Below are 20,749 nucleotides of genomic sequence, written 5' to 3'. Positions count from 1 at the left end.
TCATTACCAGAAAACACAATGACCAGTGAAGCTTTGAATCTGAGGAATCTCTGACAATGTATCTTCTTATGTAGAATTAGTATCTATTTGCTTGCAAAAAGCAAAATAACTGAATTCTGGAAATCTAAAACCAAACCATTGGAAACACTCAGCAAGTCAGAAAGCATCAGTGGAGAAAGAAATAGAATTAATACTTCAGGATGATGGCTTTCAACAGAACTGAGGAAAAGGAGAGAGTCAAAAAGCGAATGATCATCAACCTCAAACACTTCGCAGTACTGAATTACTGTGAAACATGGCCTGACACTGGATTCATAACTGAGAAACTGAGAATGCTATATGATGCAAATATACCTCTACACACATTAAAAAGTTAAACAATTTAAAGAGCAGACTTACTTTACCAAGCAATTCTCCAAGTGTCACATCTTCGTGATTGAGGACCCATTTTTTGTCCTGTACCGAAGTTAAAAGAAGTATTAACAATACATATATTTTCCTTCAGAAAACATTTAATACACAGTGTACAAAGTCGTACATTAGATGTAAAAAAATTGTCAAATGATCCCATTTACCACCCCATCAGAAAAAGAACAGGAAATGGCATCATCACAGGAAATGACGTCACCATCCCAAGGAAATTTAAACACATAAACAGCGGGCCATACCACCAGTGCTTCACTAGGGGCTCACTGATGATGTTACCTAGTATGGTGATGAAACATCTGAAAACAAATCTTCTAGCTCAGCGAACAAACTTACATCCAAAACCTCAATGTGAACGACAATTCTTCTAAAAACTCACTAGAACTCTGAAATATTTCTTCCATATGTTCACAATGTCCATTTAGTATCAAAATGTTTTAATTTATCCACCTTATTCAACCCTATGCAACTGTTTTTATTTAAGTTTAAGATTCCAGTTTTTGACTCATACATGTCACCCTTGAATCCAGGTAAAATTCCATTATATAGTGATCACTTCATGGCAGAGGATCTTTTATTTGTGATTATTAATTAGCCATTGAAGTCTACAGCATAGCAAAGAACCTTTGGTCCATCAAATTTGCATGTGTCAAAACAACCACCTAACTACAAGTCTTCCTTCTGTAACACAACAGTTGTGTCCCTCTGCAACCTTGTGCTTTAGAAAATCGTGCTTTAGAAAATAGCTATACCCATTCAGTAGAAAGTTAACATTATCCAACAACGTCCATGATTCGTCAATTGCACTACAGCCAATTTGCACTGATGAAACATGCATTATGGCAGAACGACCTGTATTCTAATTCCATTTTCCAATACATGGCCCATAGCTTTATATGACTTGGTACTGTAAATGCACATCTAAATATTCCTTGAATGTTGTAGGGTTTCTACCTCTACCATTCTTGCAGGCAATGAGTTCTAAATTCTCACCACCCTCTAGGGAAACAAAACCCTCACATCTCCTCTAAACCTCATGCCACTTATGCTATATGTATGCACTCAGTCATCGATTCCTCCACAAAAAGGAAAAGTCTCTTCCTGTTAATGCTCCCCATAATTTTATACATCTTAATTATATACTACCTCAGTCTGCTCTGCTCCAAGGAAAACAACCCCAGTCTACCAATCTCTCTTTGTAACTGAAACTCTCCAGCTCACACAACATCCTAGTAAAACTACTGTGCACTCTCTCTACTTTTATCTCATCCCTTCTAGTGTGGATTTCAGAACAGCCCATAATACTTTACATGTGGCCTAACCAATATTTTATGCAGTTCCAATATAACTTTAGGTTAAAAAAAAGCCAAGTATCCTTCTAAACCACTTTATCTAACTAGTCCCACTACCTGAAAAGACTGGTGGACATGTACACCAAGTTCCCTCTGATCCTACCATTCATAATGCATTTTCCCTTGCCTTGCCCAAGGCCATCATTTCACACTTAGCTGGTCTGAATTCTATTTGCTACTAATCAGTTCATTTGACCAGCCTGTCTATATCTTCCTGTAATCCATGGATGTCTCGACTAGTCATTACTTCACTAATTTTCATATCATCCACAAACTTACTGGTCAACCATGCTAAGTTCAACTGTTAATCATTTACTTAAACCACAAACATCAAGGGCCTCAACAGTGATCCTTTCAGGATCCGATTGGGCACAGGCTTCCAATAACAAAAATACCAACAGTCATCATCCTCTGCTTCCTGACAATGGTGGATGCAATTTTTGCACTTTCCTTGGGCTCTTATCTTTGCTATCAGTGTCCAATGTGGGACTTCATCAAAAGCCTTGCTGAAATCCAAGCAGATGACATCAAAAGCACTGCCCTTGTCTACACGCCTGATCACCTCTTTGAAGAATTCAATCAAAATTGGTCAGACATAACCCCTCCTTTAAAAAATTATGCTGGCTATTTTTAAAATTAATCTCTGCTAACCTCATGCAGATTCATTCTATCCTTAAGAATTTCTTCTGATAGTTTTCCCACCTCTGAGGTCTGACTGATAAGTTTGTAGTTTCCTCATTTAACCCTATTCCCCTCTTCTTAACTAACAGTATCACATTAGCTGCCCTCAGTCTTTTGGCACTCTCCTGTGGCCAGACAGGAGTACAGTTCTATTATATTACACAAAACAATACCTGAAATTGGCTCTTCCCTAGTTGGTTCCACAATAGATTATCCAGGAATTCTATATCCTGCTCTTCTAATGAAAGAACATTTCTCACTTCTGCCTGAATGTCACTCTTTATTATCAGAGTTACCCAACTCCGTTTCCATTTTGCCTATCTCTTGAAAACATGAAGTACCATGAATATTTAGGGGCCATCATGGGTCACCATACATCCATGTTTACATAATGGCCAATCAAGAAAAAAACATTATCTTTATTTGAGACAATAATTTGCGTATTCAGACACCATCTTTGTGTTCCGAAAATGTAACTTTACTCATCACTTCATTATTAATCTTAGACATTTTGCCACACTTGTTGCATTGTATATCTTACTTTAAGTAGCTACATTGGTTCATGGTCTTGATTCTCTTTCAATTCCTAAATATCCTTTACACCGATCCCTGCTCTATTTTGTTTTGATTTAAAATACAGCTATAGGCATTCACTTGTACAGGACAAGCAATTTGTCTTTTGGATTCTGCTTATTAATTCGATATCAGCTCCTTAAATATCATTAGGAGAACATCATTTCTCATTTGACCTGTATCGGTACTCTTACATGGATCACTCCAACTGGTTACTCTCCCTTATACTTGACATTCTTTTTCGGTCACAAAAGATGTTCTTGCTCTTGGCACTGTACCATAACCTTTGGAATTCCTTGCTGCAGCTGCAGAGAACATCCAGTTTGTCCACCATGCTCCCCCATCCATTCAGGTACCAAGAAGTTCACATCTGATCGATAATGGCAAAGATCAAGGCTCCTCTGGTATTGCTTCTTTGTCTCTCACTTGCCTGAATGTCATATACTCTGACCACAAAAAAATGGACCTGAACTATTTGCTAGCATAAGCAGCATGGGTTGAAATGAGGAAGTTAGAAAGCCACGGAAGAATAAGTTCCATTTTTGCTTCTTTGTCATGAAATATTGGGAACTCAAGGTTTAAACATTCCACTGCTAAAAGGACTCACTGCAGTATCGATTGCATGCCTGCCCTCTTGCAGAATGAGACGGGACATCACAGCAGGGGAGGGATGGCTGACTCCTGGAGAACCGAATCCTCTGGAGCCATACATGAGCATTTCACTTGCAGACTCAGGCAAAGAAGTCTTGGCCATAACCTTATTAACTGTTTCCTGTTCCCATTATCATGCTTCCCCTACCTATTAACACAGGCATGTGAATCCAACAATGAGAACAAAGCAAAGTCCTTCTGTCTAAATCTCTATCCATCAACATATGATTATAGTCCCTGTAAACCATTTGCTAGTTATCACAGGAATCAGCAATCTCCGGGCATTGTAAAATTGTAATTACCTGTCTTAAACAATGTAACGGCAATCAACCATGTGATTTGTCGACCTCTGTATTGTTCCTGTAATATATATTGCCTTCATGTGTAGAACAGAGATTCATTGAGAAGTGCCACCACAAGTAGGCTACATAATTGTTTTGGTGTTACTAAGAATCTCTCGTCAGCTGTCTGACGATAAAGCATTTACCATTGTACTGAAACTTGTGTCATCCGGATTTGTGGAAAAAATACATCAACAGAAGTATTCAGGAAACATTCTCTCTCTATAATGGTCACAAAGCCAACGCTTCATATATCAGCTTAGCAACCCAAAACCCTTGAAATGTAGATCCTGCATAAGTAATTTTGCAAGATCACTATTCTCTTCACAGCAGTTCTCAGAATTTGAAAATTTGGCAATTGAGATAGCACAACATTTACTGTGCAAATTTAGAGATTGTCAATCAAGACAAAAATATTAAAACCCAGTCATGTGAATGTTCCGACCTTAACAACAGGATTCAACAGCACCACTCCTGATTTTTTTGTGATCACTTGCTTTGTAGAATAATGATGTTCCATAAGCTGAGGTATTGTTGGAAATCCAGTTCCTTCAAATCGATACTGATTCTGTGTAAAAAAAAGTTAGAATAAAATACATAAATGTACTCAATAAACTCCTAGCACTTTATAATATCGGCTACTCAGGATTAGGCTATAAACTGAATTTTAAAAAGCTGTTAAGTATTGACCATATGTAGAAAAGCAAGCTCAGCCATTTATTTCAAGAGTATTCACCCACCAAGAGTTTTAGAATAGTGGGGTGAAGAAGCAAAGATCATTACTAATCAAAACTGAACTGGACAAACCTTTTCTCTATTGCCCTTAGAGAGGTTTTGTTCTCATTGACAAATGTTTCGTTACCCTTTTCCTCAAATTCTTTTCACCAACAACAAAGTGAAGTTAGGAATGAAATAAAACAGTCTCGATCAAGAGAGCTGCCGATGTTTTGTTAAGGCCACAGAGATTGCAGTTTTGTTCATTAGAATTCATAAGAGGAAAGGTTATGGACAAAATCCAAGTACAAACAATAGCACTGACAAACAAAAATCAGTTAAACTCAGTTCCAAAGAGAACATCCTACAAAGTATTAAATACCAATTGATCGTGCATAGGACAAAATGTTTGGGAATTATGCCTTTCATTGACTAAGTCCCCGATTATGAAAACGGTATTAAGTTCAACAGATTTCTAGTTTGATAAAAGGCAACATTAGGAAAAGATCGTGACACAATGATAATGTCACTCTTGAGTTTCTCAAGATCCAACGAAGATTGACTGAGGACAAACATTCAAGAGTTAAATCTGGAACATGGTTAGTATCAGCAATCATGACCTTGATTGTACCATTGCTTGTTGTTATGACTGATCTGGTTCACTCAGAACATTCTGGCAAAGAAATCTGCCGGTAACATGGCAAGATCCCAAGGCCAACCTACACATACTGACAAAATAAACTGACAAAGGGACTAGAATGGTTACCTTTAATAATCATGTCTACATCAATATAATGCACATCATTATGAATGACACAAAGAAATTTGCATCCATTGGTCCGACCACTCAGCATAACAAGAGCTTTCAACAAAAGCCAGCTAAAAAGGCATTTACTGATCTAAGGTGAGAGCAATGAGTTTCCAGGAGATATACATGGAGGTTTATGCTCACATTTCATTGCATCCATGTATGTACAGGTTACCCAAGACCAAAAGAAATTTATCCCTTTATGCTTGATCTTATTCAAGACCGGTTCTGCATAGTATAACTGCCCAAGAGTAGCGTGAATTACTATAATCAGTTTCCACCAAGTTGTCCACTTACAAAATCAAGGATTCCTTCACAGTTGCAAATGCCATACAGTACTTGCCTATCACCAGCAATGCAGTATCCATGTGAACATTTAACATTCTGAACCTATTCATCAACATACCAGTCAAGGAAGCCATAGACATTTGTGCTGCAACACTACACCATGAAGATCTCGAGCTAACATGATTGCATTAACCTATATTCATTGAACTTCAGCAAACATGCAACACAACTCAGGTTTAATGACAATGCAACCCATTTGGGGATACATTTGGTCATGAGATCCCATTAGTTAGTCCCTGAACTCTCAAATACCTTTGATCCCATGAGAAACAGATCATCAGTACAATGACATACAACCTCTAGCTATGCATATTTTCAATATCTCGATGATGCATTTTCTGAAAATGCAGCCACACAAGAATTTCCTTACCTGTCTAAATAGGCTTTATTCTGTGCTCAAATTAATCTTTGAGAGAGGCCAGTTAAAGATGGTCCCTTTCACTGTTGGTCGAACTGAGAAATCAGCCAGGGATTCTTTGTAGATGTCTTCCATAAACCTCCTTCATTTATCAGTGTACAAACTGGGATTCCTACAGATCCATGACCTACCAGCTTGGACTTCTCAGCAATCTTGTAAATAGGGTCAGAGTCATTTGTTCACCATCCAAACTTTTAAGTTGAAACAGTGAATATTAAAACTGGCTTCTGGGATGATGGATACCCTGATCGATCATTTCTTGCTGCCTGTCACTCAGTCCAATGTACAGATTTTGCTGGAAGGACAAGGTATCAAAATGTTGAGCAACAGATCAGGCTAGCTGTTTTACACTGCTACTAGATAGGAGCATCACAGATACTGTTCCCCACTAATACGATGCTTCCATCAAGCTGAAAAAATGTTGTATCTATCACAAAAATGAGTAATGTGAGAAATGGATTTCAGTGCCATTGTGGTCCAGATATGTGCCCGTACATCCCGAAGCCTTCAGAATTAAATCAAACATCAAGTTCCTGTGGTGGTTTCCAAAGCAAGATACTGACTGTATCCAACCAACCCATGGTTACAGAACTAGCAACACATGAAATGTGATTTTGTGATTAGACAGCCCAATTGTGAAAAATTATGCTGACAACCAAGTTAGAATTGTCAGTGCTGCTTGCAATGTGGCACACTTGTGTGTATTGAAAAGCTACATACATGAATACATAGGCCCCTGTTCTTTATAGGCAGAAGGACCAAATACATGCACTGTGCCTATTTCAACTCAACAAAGTAAGTGACAGCCGTTGTCGGTTCATTTCTCATGGCAATGTCCTGACCAATCAGAGTCTCCTGCCTGGTTTAATCAGCATTAATGACTTCATTGTCGACAACAGTGCCTCTACAATTCATAGTCCACTTGCCGACCGAGCAGCACTCTTCTCTCATGCAGCAAAAAATGTTGGCCATCCTCTTAAATTCATATTCTTACAAGATGAGAAGTTTTGACAAAATGACTTTTTTCTAGCAACACCTGTGAAACTATATCTCATGGAAGTTCAAGAGGGCATTGGAAAACTTGCAAGATGACAGTACACTGTTGTATAAGCACAATCATTTAAAACATTATTGTTAAGTATATAAGTCATAGAACCATCATAGAACTCCTACAGTGTGGAGATAGGTCAATTGGCAGAACAAGTCTACATCGACCCTCCAAAGAGTAACCCACCCAGACCCATTTCCCTATCCTATTACTCTACATTTACCCCTGACAAATGCAGCTAACCCACCCATCCCTGAACACTATGGGCAATTTAGCATGGCCAATTCACCTAACCTGCATATCTTTGGATTAGGGGAGGAAACCGGAGCACCCAGAGGAAACCCACACGGGGAGAATGTGCAAATTCCACACACGTGGTCGCCCGAGGCTGGAAGTGAACTCGGGACTCTGGCGCTGAGAGGCAGCAGTGCTAACCACTGAGCCACTGTGCCGCCCACTGCTGGCCTGATTTGCCTTTCTAAAATGCAGCACCTCACATTTATCTAAATTAAACTCCATCTGCCACTCCTCAGTCCATTGGCCCATCTGTTCAAGATCCCGATGTACTCTGAGGTAACTATCTTTGCTGTTCACTACACCTCCAATTTTGGTGTAATCTGCAAATTTACTAACTATATCTCGATGTTCACATCTAAATCATTTTTAAAAATAACAAAAAGCAGTGGACCCAGCACAGATACTTTCAGCATACCACTGGTCACAGGCCTCCACCTTCCAGTCGTCCCTTTACCTGCAAAAATCCACCCCCAATCAACTTTTGAAAGTTGTTACCTAATACTGTCAAAATTGGCCTTCCTCCAATTTTGAAATTGAAATTTCAGGGCCAGTCATTCTTTTCCATCACTATTTTAAAACTAACAGAATTATGGTCACTGGCCCCAGAGTGCTCCCCCCACTGACACCTCAGTCACCCACCCTGCATTATTTCCAAAGAATAGGTTGAGTTTTGCACTTTCTCTATTAGGTACATCCACATATTGAATCAGAAAACTTTCTTGTACACACTTAACAAATTCATCTCCATCCAAGACTTTAATACTATGGCAGACCAGTCTATGTTTGGAAAGTTAAAATCCCCTACCATAACCATCCTATTATTCTGACAAATTTGTTTCTCAATTTCCCTATTTGGGACACTAAAGAAACACTGATACATTTCCAAGTCAGGATGGTGGATGGTTTGAAGGGGAACTTTCAGATGGTGGTGATCCCATGCATTTACTGCCCTTGTCCTTCTCAATCATGGGTTTGGAAGGTGCTGTCGGAGAATATTTGGCAAATTTCTGCAGCACATCTTGTAGAAGTCACACACTATTGCTCCTGAGCGTCAGCAGTGGAGGATAACGGATGTTGTGCCGATCAAGCAGGCTACTTTGACCAGTATAGTACCAAGCTTCCTGCGTGTTACTTGACTGGAGCTGCACTCAGCTAGACAGGTGGGGAGTTTTCTTGCACCATCCTGACTTGTGCACTGTAGATGCTGGATAAGCCTTGGGGGTTTAATGTTTAATGCAATAATTATTTCCTCAAGTTTAAGTCAAAGTTTTAATGTGAAATTATAAAATTAATTTTTGAGCACTCTTTCAAAATTCTATAAATTTGCAAGATTGTCACATCTACACACGTTTTTAAAAATAGGTTAAAATATGCCCAGATCTTTCAGATGGCCTAGTCAATATCTCTCAAGCAACTGTATACATCTTTGTAAGATGTTATGCTTTCCATTGTCTTTAATAATTTAAGGTAAACAGAAAGCCGTGTAACATGGGATGGTGTGGATTGAGCTGAAGTCTGCTAGGAGACAGGCCCATGCCTATTACCAGATTGCCACAGTGACAAGATCAAGCCCAAGTGAAAGTCAGACGTGGGTTTCAAAACATGAACATAAAGGAAACGATAATTGGCTTTACCACTGGTAGAGTTACAGATTCAAAGGGTCTGCAAAAAGACCAAGTGAGAGATGCCACTATGTGAACAAAGCAGGGTAGCTACAGTTGTGGCAGCAGAATGCATTTCAGAAAGTTTTAATTTGCTGACAAATAAACATATGAGATTTGTGGAGATTTATATAATCATAAGTGTTACCAAGACGGAATATGAGATTTGAAGTCAGTGATGCTAAGAAGGTTGAGTGAAAGGGACTTTGTTTATAAATGATACTGGAAGACTTGCTTCACTTGTGGTGGGCAAAAGGGAACCTGTCAAAATACCGAGAGTGATTTGCATTTGAATTTACAAGGCTATATTTCTGCTGAGACCATGATGTATTGCTTAAAAATGGTGGCATTGCTGGAGATTTTAACAAGTTAGTAAGGAATATCTTTTCTGCATTTTTGTATATTAGGTTAGATTCCCTACAGTGTGAAAAGAGATCCTTCGGCTTAACAAGTCCACACCAACCCTCCAAACAGCAACACACCCAGACCAACTTCCCCCTGACTAATGCACCTAATGCAACGGGCAATTTAGCATGGCCAAATCACCTGACCTGCACATCTTTGAACTGTGGGAGGAAACCAGCGCATCCAGAAGAAACCCAAGCAGACACGGGGAGAAATGTGCAAATGCCACAGGCTGGAATCAAACCGGGTCCCTGGTGCTGTGAGGCAGCAGTGCTAACCACTGAGCCACCTTGCCGCCCCAATATTAGTTGCTAACTAAGTAAAGTTCAATCAACGTTAAATCTTAGTGCAATGAACAAGCTAAAAGTCTTAAAACATGAAAAGTTGATGTACGATCCTTTGCACAGATCACTAAAAAATTAATATCCCTTCTTCTAAGTTAGTTAATGATTTCTATGGTGATAGTAAAAGCTTAAAGTACTCAAAATACTGCATTTTAGTTGGTGCAAAACAGCTTTAAAATAAATCCTTGAAGAAAAAAGTTGGCAGCAGATGAAAAGAAATAAATCAGTTTAATTATGACATTTCTTGCCAGAGGAAGTGGTGGAGTCTGGTACAATTGCAACATTTAAAAGGCATTTGGACAGATATATGAATAGGAAGGGTTTCCAGGGATATGGGCCGGGTGCCGCCAGATGGGACTACATTGGGTTGGGATATCTAGTCAGCATGGACGCATTGGAACAAAGGGTCTGTGTCCATGCTGTACAGCTCGATGAGTCTATGACAATAGTCAGCATACTTACATCTGCATACTGGATGATAAAGTGTCTGCGCTGTCCATCTGAGTAAACAGAAAGTACGTATTCACCAGGTTTGCCGTGGCTTTCTCGGACCAGGAAATCACCTTGCTGTTTCAACAACTCTTGTGCTTCTATTCGAGGAATTGCTCCATGATACCAATCTTGTTCTGCTAATGGTTTTTCACTGGTAGGCATCACGTCAAAGAACTGAAAAATAAGAGTTATCTGAATTTTCATGAAATGTCTCAACAGTATGCGCAATACTGTGTTAAGCACAAAAAGGAGGGATTTTAAAATTATAACTATTCTCTGTCTTATTTAACATGCACAACAAGAAATCACATTGGCAAAAACATTATGAAATTTATAAACAATATAGTGGAAGTCCAATACTACACTGATTAATTTACTGAAAGTTCACTTTAACAGTGAATTGGTCTGGGTGGGTTGCGCATCGGTGGGTCGGTGTGGACTTGTTGGGCCAAAGGGCCTGTTTCCACACTGTAAGTAATCTAATCTGTAAGTAATCTAATGTTATTTTGATGAATGGGCAAGTCACTAATAAAACAGGAAGGCATTTCTGAATTACATTTGTGGCTTTTCTTTGGGATCAACATTCTAGGTATTACATGCTACTATGAGTAAGGGTGGAGGAGTGCACTGGCACTCTAGTTCCACTTCTCCACAGGTCACAACATACTTCTTTCAGTTCGTAATTTGGCCAGTTCAATACCTTATCTATATAAGCTTCAAAACAAAAAGATCTGTCAATCAAGTTTCTTTACAAATATTGGTTTATTATCAAAACAAAACTAATTGCTGCATCATTGTTGAATAACATCTACCGGGTTAGCAACATGCTTTAAAATTCCCCCAAAAGAGAGACAAACACTCTTCAAAAGACAGAAAAAAAAGCATTCTCTGCAGATATTTTGAGAAAATGTTTGTCCAATGGTTTATTCTTGAAAGCAAGATAGACCATAGAATGGTTAGCACTGCTGCCTCACAGCGCCAAAGACACAGGTTCAATTCCCACCTCAGGCAACTGACTGTGTGGAGTTTGCACATTCTCCCCATGTCTGCGTGGGTTTCCTCCAGGTGCTCCGGTTTCCTCCCACAGTCCAAAAAAATGTGTGGGTTAGGTGAATTGGCCATGCTAAATTGCCCGTAGTGTTAGGTGAAGGGTGAATGTGGGGAATGGGTCTGGGTGGGTTGCGCTTCGATGGGTCGGTGTGGACTTGTTGGGCCGAAGGGCCTGTTTCCACACTGTAAGTAATCTAATCTATGTGGGCACCACGGTGGCACAGTGGTTAGCACTGCTGCCCCATAGCACCAGAGACCTGGGCTCAATTCCCGCCTCAGGCGACTGACTGTGTGGAGTTTGCACATTCTCCCAGCGTCTGCGTGGGTTTCCTCCGAGTTCTCCGGTTTCCTCCCACAGTCCACAATGTGCAGGTTAGGTGAATTGGTCTGGGTGGGTTGCGCATCGGTGGGTCGGTGTGGACTTGTTGGGCCGAAGGGCCTGTTTCCACACTGTAAGTAATCTAATCTGTAAGTAATCTAATGTTATTTTGATGAATGGGCAAGTCACTAAGAAGGAACGTTCGTCCATGGAATCTTGCAGACAAAGCTTACTCAAGGAACATAACAATAACATGTTTCTTCAATTCTCTTTAGAATAACAAATTGGTTCCAAATTGAACTCAACAACAAGGGCTTATTTTCAGAAAAGGGAGAAATTGGCTAGGCAGACATTCCTTGCAGGTTTCTTGTCCCTCACAAAAAAGCAGAAAGAACAGCCTCAACTGGGTCTACAGCAGAACAAGCAGTTATCACCAATCATGTGATTTTTGGGAAGTTTTTTTAAAAGACAAAACTGCCAATGTCTGAAACGTTTTCAGTGGCCTTTTTTGAACACCGATAAAGAAATCACTCCAGTCTTCTTCAAAAAACTTGAAACAAAATCTATTTTCCACAATCCTTCAAAACCTGAAGTCCTCCTGGAAATATTAAAAATGAAGCGTCTTCGTTGCAATATTACATTTCAATGAAAAAGCCCTTGGGATAACACAAAGTCACATTCTAAAAAAATGCCTTGGTTTTCTTACGAAGTGATTGGAACAACACGACAATCACCAAAAGTTCTGACATCCCTGGACTGACCTGAATTCTCACTCAGGCAAGCCTAAGTGTACCTATTTCTCTCTTAGCTCCAACTGCATTACCCCCATACCCATCTCAGGTCCCTTTTCTTAAATGTTCCCGCTTCTTCAGAGGATCAAGCGTCCATGAGTGAGTTCACATGGTCTAACTTCTCAATGTGACAACAGATTTTCACTACATCATCTTTTGAAAACTTTCCGCTATGCTTTCATGGTCACTGATTCAAAAATAAGGATTTCCTTTCCTGATAGCACTGTGCATACAACTACAACACATGAATTGCAGGGGGAAAAAAAAATCACAAAAGTGATTCACTCTTATCTTCTCAAGAACTCTCTTGAAATCACTGTCAAAGTAACGTTTTGAAGTTAAAGCCATTCAACAGAAACATCAAGCAAAAGGGGACATGTGATTACATGCAGTTATGAGCCAACAGACTTTAATATATAATACCTTCAGCCTTCAAACTGCATGGAATAAACCAAATTTTCTGAAGACTGCTTGTTATGATACTGGGACTCCAGGAAGAGGACAAGATGGATCAACCACTTGACATTTCTGGCTATAGATAGTAGCAAATGCTTCAGCCTTTTATTTCTACTGTCATGCTGGGCTCTCCCATCATTGAGGAGGAGTCTTCTCCTCCAGGTCCAGATCCAGATCCTCTATCTAAACCTGTTGCCTATTTTCTAAGGATCTGTAGCCCTCTGCTCCCTGCCATTCATGTATCTGTCTAGAAACATCTTAAGTGACACCATCATGCCTGCCTCTGCCACCCCTGCTGGAACTAGTGTACTGCCAAGCTTTTTCAATCGAGCCCCAATATTGGTATCTAGCTGATAATGCTGAAAGTTGCTCAGGTATAGAGCTGTCGATATTAAAAAAAAACAAATTCAACCCTGATCCATCTCATCAAAGTTCAGTTTAAATTGAAATTAACAGAGACCATTTTACTTTTATTATCTTTAATGTAGCTGTTTAAGACGAGTGCATGTATTGTTTTCATGTTCTTTGATTTTTATGCAGAAAAAATATTTTCATTTAAACCATTAAATTATTGTGGCTTCATCCTTCCACTAAAATCTGGGCTGGCAGATTCTAAAAGAAATGTTTCTGGTCCTTACATATATCATAACAATAGGGAGTTTCCTCTGGGATTATTTCTCACTGTCCACAATAATTTCTTCTGTCTCCCTTTCTAAGAAACCACTACTGACTTTGACTACTCCCGTTCTGAATTGTCTGCTTAAAAAAACCTTCATAATCTGGTATTCCATTTCTGCCTCGTTTATTCTCATTCTATTTTTTTCCCCTTTTTATCAACATCTTGATGACTCATCCTCAGACTTGTTACAGTTCTTTCCAACATTTTAAAACTTATTTGTTTAATCGAATACTATTTTTACTGATCGAGCAACAGTTGGGTCTTTCTTGCTTTTTCTTGTTTTTTAATTGAACCTATTTTTGTTGAACAATGAATTGTTTCTTTAAACGCTTCCCACTGTTCAATTATCGAGACATTTTTAAAACAACCTTAGGCAGTTATCTATGCAAATCTATATAACTGGTTTTAAGTTTAATATTTTTCTTTGTGATGGAATTTGTCATTTCCAGCTTGACATGGAATTCAATGGTATGAAGACCATTACTTCCCAGTAGATTTTAAACTATGATGTTGTCAAGTAACCCTTCCTCATAACAATAAAATCGTTTAGTCTAAAATAGTTTCATTCCAAGTTGGTTCCACAATATTTGCTCCAAGAAACTACCACAAAAATGTTCAATAATTTCACCTCCTGGGGCACCTTTGCCAATTTGAATGTTCCTATCACCGAAAGTTAAGGCCCCACAATTATACTGGCATTGGAAACAAACGCTGATTGGTTTGTTGTTTAGTGGTCAGTCCAACAATATAATTATTATTAGGCACCCAATATATTACTCTCATTGGGTTTTCCAACTCTTGGCCTTCCTAATTGTTACCCACAATTATTCTACTCCATAAATTTCTGAAGTCCAAACCTTTAGCACTGATGTCCTCATCATGCTTTGCTTTCAGGGAGACCATTCCTCTTCTGCCAAGTTTTCTCTATTTCCATAATATTCCATATAATATGCCCAGGAATATTTATTCCCCAACTTTGATTTTGCAACCATAAACACTACAAATATTCCACAATTAGCAATAAGATAACAGCACTCTATCTTGATATGCAAGAGTCATTCGATGGCACTCTTGATGACTCCTTCCATCATTCAACTAATAATTGAGCTGGATCAGGGTTGAATTTGTTTTTTTTTTAATATGGACAGCTCTATACCTAAGCAACTTTCAACATTATCAAGTAGATACCAATATTGGGGCTCGATTGAAAAAGCTTGGCAGTACACTTATTTGGAAGTTATGAGCCAACAGTCTTTAATATATAATGCCTTCAGCCTTCAAACTGCATGGAATAAACCAAATTTGCTGAAGACTGCTTGTTATGATACTGGGACTCCAGGAAGAGGACAAGATGGATCATCCACTTGGCATTTCTGGCTATAGATAGTAGCAAATGCTTCAGCCTTTATTTCTACTGCCATGCTGGGCTTTCCATCATTGAGGATGGGCACGTGTGAGAGTCTTCTCCTCCAGGTAACTGTTCAATTGTTTACGATCATTCACAAATGCATGTGGCAGAAGCTATGCAACTTCTATCTAATCCACTAATTCTGTAATCTGTTGCTACAGCTGTTGGGCAGGTCTGTTGCTTCACTACCTTGTTACATCATCTTTAGGTATGTCTACATGCTGTTCCTGGTATGCTTTTCAAAGCTCTTCAATGAGTCAGGGTTGATCTTCTGGTTTGTTGGTTACAGCAGAGCAAGAAATATCTTGTGTCATCACGTTACAAATTGTGGTGATATACAAGTCTGCTGCAGCTGATGACACAAAACACCTCAGTTTGGAACTGCTGGATCTGTTCCAAATTTTTCCCATTTTGCAGCAAGTGATATTGTCACACAAAATTGTGTCTCCAGCCAACAGGACTACCCTCCACATGAACTATACTGATAATGTCAATATTACCTTGGACAGATATATTTTTGAAAAGGAGATGACAAGGATGAGGTACGGTAGGATTTTGTGACTTGTTTCTCTCACCACAGATCATGGAGCGAGTCTGACAGTAATGACCTTCAGAAATCAACCATTTCAGTTAGTAATGATGCCAGCCAACAATTCTAGGTGACAGACATTGGAGTCCTCCACCAAAAGCAAATTCTGTGCCTTTGTTGTCCGCACGGCTTTTTTCAAAATGCTCCTTACAGATTCATCAGCTGAAGGAGGGCTATAGTAGATGGTCAGCAAGTTTCTTTTTCCATGTCTGACCAGAAACTACAAAATTACTTTGGGTCCACAGTTAGGGATGAGGATCTTCAGGGCCTTATCTTCTTCAGTGCAGACTACTCTACTGTCACTTCTGCTGGAATTGTCATGTTGTTGTGGCACAAGACATTGCCGGGGTGGGGATGGAGGAGGGTGAGACATTCACTATAAATGATGATACAGGAGTATATTTAACATTTTTGAATGTATATTGAATATTGGTACAGTTTCCATGATAAATAGAAGGAAAACGTTGCATGGCATGCCTTTGTTGTTTCCAGTGCATACTTAATGCTGGATTTAATACTTTGAATGGTACACAAGGCAATGTCTGCTACTTTCAGGGAGTCTGGAGTCACATATGGACAAGATGAGGTAAGAATGTCAGATTCTGAAGAGCTTAGTAGACTAGTTTAAACTAAAAATCAGTTTTATGTCAAATTATCCCAAAGTAGAAGCAAACCACTACTAGTTATTGCACCATGTAAAGTACTTCTCTATTATTACATTAGTTATTTGTTTTCTTCAAAATTATCAAAGCATTTACTTAAATTATCAATTGAAACTTCACATTTGTATTTACTAAATAGCGGGAGCAAGGAATCAAACTTGGGAAAATGTCGTAAATCAAAGAGTACAGACAATGGAAAAGAGAAAGAGGTACAGGAAGTAATAAACAGAATGTAATAGGAAGGAACATAGCACACAAATCAAAGAGATAAATCAACCAGTAAAGAAGTAGCTATACACACTGGTGTAATTTTCCAAACATCCTTGGATTCTGGAGACGTACTGGAAAATTTGAAAACTCCAATTCAAAAAGGGAGGGAGGCCAAAGGGAGTAACTTTAGGACAACTAGACACCTCACAAAAGGTTAAGCTATAAGATAGTGCCCATGGTGTTGCAGTTAGCATACCAGCATGGATAATGAATTGGCTATTGAGCAGGAAACAGCAAGTAGGGATAAGGGTTCTTTTCCAGGTTGGCAACTTGTCACCAGTAGGGTTCCACAGAGGTCAGTACGAAGACAATACATATTAATGCCTGGGAGGAAGGAGGAGGAAGAAATATACTGTAGCCAAATTTGCACATAAAACAAACATGGATAGAAAGGCAGATTGCCAGAAACTATAAACAGTTTACAGAGAGGCATTGATAGGTTAAGTAAGTCGGCAACAAGTTGGCAAATGGAATGTAATGTGGGGGAAAACAATGAAAATGTTAATGTTTAAAAAGAAAACAAAAGAACAGTATTAGTTCAACAGAGAAAAGCTGCAAAGAGCTGCAACACAAAGGGGACTTGGGGGTTTTTATGCACAAAACACAGAAAGCTAGTATACAGGAGCAGCAGGTAATGAGGAAGGCTAATGGAATGTTGGCCTTTAATTCAAGGGGGTTGAAGTATGAGAGCGGGGAAGTTTTACTGCAACTATACAAGGTGCTGGTGAGACCACATCTGGAGTACTGTGAGCAGTTTTGGTCCCTTTATTTAAGGAAATATATTGTGACATTAGAGACAGTTCAGAGAACATTCACTAGAATGATCCCTGGCAAAGAGAAATTGCCTTATGAACAATGTCTAAACAATTGGCACTCTACTCACTGGAGTTTAGAAGAATGAGATGTGACCAAATTGAAGCATATAGAAGTCAAAAGGGGCTTGGCAGAATAAATGATGAGAGAACGTTTCCCCTGTTGGGAGAGCCTAGGATCAGTGGACATTGTCTCAGTATTAAAGGAACATCAATTTACCACTGAGATGAGGAAGAATTTCTTCTCTGGGATGTGGGAATCTTTGGAACTACTTGCCACAGACGGCTATGGGGGCAGAGATCTTGTCTGTATTGAAGGCTGAGATGGATACATTCTTGATCAGTAGAGAAATCATGGGTTATGGAGACAGGGCAGGAAAGAGGATGTGATGAAAGTTGGTCAGCCACCATTCTAACTGGTAGCAGAGCAAGCTCGAGGGGCCAAGTTAATACCAACTCAATAAGCATTTAAGCTTAATGACAATCTCCTTCCTTTCATCCATCATACTGTACATTTGTTTTGAATGAAATAATCTTTTAACATCGCGTGAATTCCTCAACTGAACTTGCCTCCGTTTGACTTTCAGTTAATGCATTCCAGATCCTAATTATTGCTGCATGAAAAGATTTCTTCTTGTCTCACATTTGCTTCTCTTACACTTTAAAATTGTGCCTCTGGTTCTCAATATTAAGAATGGGAACAGTTTCATCCTATGGAATGCATGTGTGGAGGGAGTGCAACCAAGGTTTACCAGACTGATCCCAGGGACGGCAGGACTAACTTATGAAGAAAAACTGAATTGGTTAGGACTATAATCAGTGGAATTTAGAAGAATGAAGAGGGATCTCAGAGAAACTTTAACTTTCAAAAAGGACTAAACAGGATAAATGCAGGATGTTCCCAACACTCAGGGGAGTCCAGACACAAAGGTGAAAACTTCAGTAGTCCATTTGGCGTCAGCAATTTAAGACCTCACTCAGAAAGGTGAGCCTTTCTGTGGAATTCTCTGCACAGAATGCAGTTGAGGCCAAAACAGCCACAAACAGCAGTTGAGGCCAAAATGCTGAAAGTTTTCAAAGAGGAGTTAGAGAGCCTTTTTTTGGCTAAAGGGATCAAAGGGTAATGAAAGAAAGCTACTGAGGGTATGGGGAGAAGGGTACTGAATTTTAAGATCAGCTATGATCATATTGAATGGCGGAGCAAGCTCAAAGGGCTGAATAGCCTGCACCTGCTCTTATTTTCAAAGTTCTATGTTATTTTGTGCAGATGCATGATTTGAAAACTTCTATCTTATCTCCTCCTAGACCACTCTTCTCTGGGGAAAAGTTCCAACTTTTTAAATCATATCTGAAGTCACTTTACTTAACCTTTTCACTTATAGATATATGCAGAAACTCTTCATCTCCATTTTATCTTCTGGCTACCTTCCTCTCATCTTCTGATTGTTCAATTAACCTTGCAGTCCTTCTCTGCTGTTCTTCATATTTTGATCAAACATCTGACCAGTCACTCATATTTGGCCAATTATATGCTTTTTCCTTTAGTTTGATGCCTTCCTTAACTTATTTAGTTAACCATGGATAGTGGTCCTTCCCTTACAATATTTCTTTGTGAAAACAGACAATATCCCCTCAAGTATCCACTGCTACTGTGAAATTCTATTTAAGAAAATCATCAGGATAAACTAATTCTTGAAATTTTAATATATATATTCTTCCCAATATACCTATACATGCTAATGTAAAGTGAAAAAAAAACTTTGTTCGAACAATTAGTTAAGAATTTTACAGTAAGATAATGGTAGTGTTATTCAGAAATATTGAGGAATATTCCAGAAAAGCTGAGGTCAAATTAAAGAAAGGCAGTTCATTAGTAATAACTTATCTGTAAATAAATCTGCAAGTAAAAAGCCAACCACTGTCAAAGAATGAATTAAATATTTGCAATGTTTACAAATTTTTGTTGACATCTAAGTTGTTCACTGACACACAGGAAACCTAGATGGATAAATCTCACATGCACTACAACAGTCAAAGAAACTCCATTATCAACACCAACCAGTCTAAGCAACAGAGCAGAAAATTACAACCATTCCAGTAATGTCCATTCACATCCCGAGAATCGATTTAATGAAAATGCAAGAAATGTACAGAGAATACAGCAAAAGGATAATGTAAGGTTTGTGAACTGGTAAAGTTATTCAATCAAACTACCCACACATGATTTACCAAAATAGTATGACCACTAAAACCACTTGAAAATACCATTAACTTACAGATGAAGTCAAATAATTTTTTGGTGATCTTATCATTCCAGCAATGGAGTGTCGAATGGAGTCGAATTTTGAAACCTTGTCTTTTCCTTTGTCCTGAAAAGAAAATGCAAAAAACTCTCAGAAAATGAATTCCATTCATGTAAAATAGTGTACTATGAAAACCTGATTAGGATTTAATTTGGTTACCACTCCTGAGAGAACAGGAGGTTCTTTCAAAACCTATTCATTGTGTAGAGTCATATGTTACACAGCATGGAAACAGACCTTTAGTTCAACTTATCCACGCTGACCAGATATTCTAAACTGATCTAGTACCAATGGCCAGCATTTAGCCCATATCCCTCTGAACCTTTCCTATTCATGTACTCACCCAGATGCCTTTTTATTGTTCAAATTGTACCCACTTCCACCATCTCCTCTCTCCTCGTTCTATACATGCACCATCCTTTGCATGAAAAAAACTGCTCCTCAGGTCCCTTTTCAATCTTTGACTTCTCACTTAAACTTATGCCCTCTAGTTTGGACTTCTCTACTCTGGGAAAAGGCCTTGGCTACTCACGCTATCCATGTCCGCATGACTTTATAGATCTCTATAAGGTCTTGCAATCGTCAAGGCAGAAGTAGAAAAAAAAATCAAATCTCAAAAAGAGAACAAAAATTTAAACTGATGAGAAGAGGGTGATGATTGGTAGGCAGGTGGACTCTGATGGGTCAATGATTTGGAGATGCCGATATTGGACTGGGGTGTACAAAGTTAAAAATCACACAATACTAGGTTATAGTCTAACAGGTTTAATTGGAAGCACTAGCTTCGGAGCACTGCTCCGAAAGCTAGTGCTTCCAATTAAACCCTTTGGACTATAACCTGGTGTTGTGTG

General features: G+C 38.9%; 1 protein-coding gene across 1 annotated transcript in view; it reads right to left on the bottom strand.

Annotated features, from left to right (window-relative positions):
* fer (fer (fps/fes related) tyrosine kinase) overlaps positions 1 to 20,749 on the bottom strand; it is a 226,968-nt gene that overhangs the window by 67,286 nt on the left and 138,933 nt on the right. Inside the window, exons 10-13 of the mRNA XM_060837245.1 lie at positions 19,872 to 19,964; positions 10,530 to 10,733; positions 4,470 to 4,592; positions 400 to 456 (exon numbers count right to left, since the gene is read on the bottom strand). Of these exons, the coding sequence (XP_060693228.1) occupies positions 400 to 456; positions 4,470 to 4,592; positions 10,530 to 10,733; positions 19,872 to 19,964 (477 nt within the window). The remainder of the gene's footprint in view (positions 1 to 399; positions 457 to 4,469; positions 4,593 to 10,529; positions 10,734 to 19,871; positions 19,965 to 20,749) is intronic.

Source organism: Hemiscyllium ocellatum, chromosome 2 (assembly GCF_020745735.1).
Source record: "Hemiscyllium ocellatum isolate sHemOce1 chromosome 2, sHemOce1.pat.X.cur, whole genome shotgun sequence".
NCBI lineage: Eukaryota > Metazoa > Chordata > Chondrichthyes > Orectolobiformes > Hemiscylliidae > Hemiscyllium > Hemiscyllium ocellatum.
Note: the sequence above shows the minus strand (reverse complement) of the source record. Positions and strands in the feature narration are given on the sequence as shown.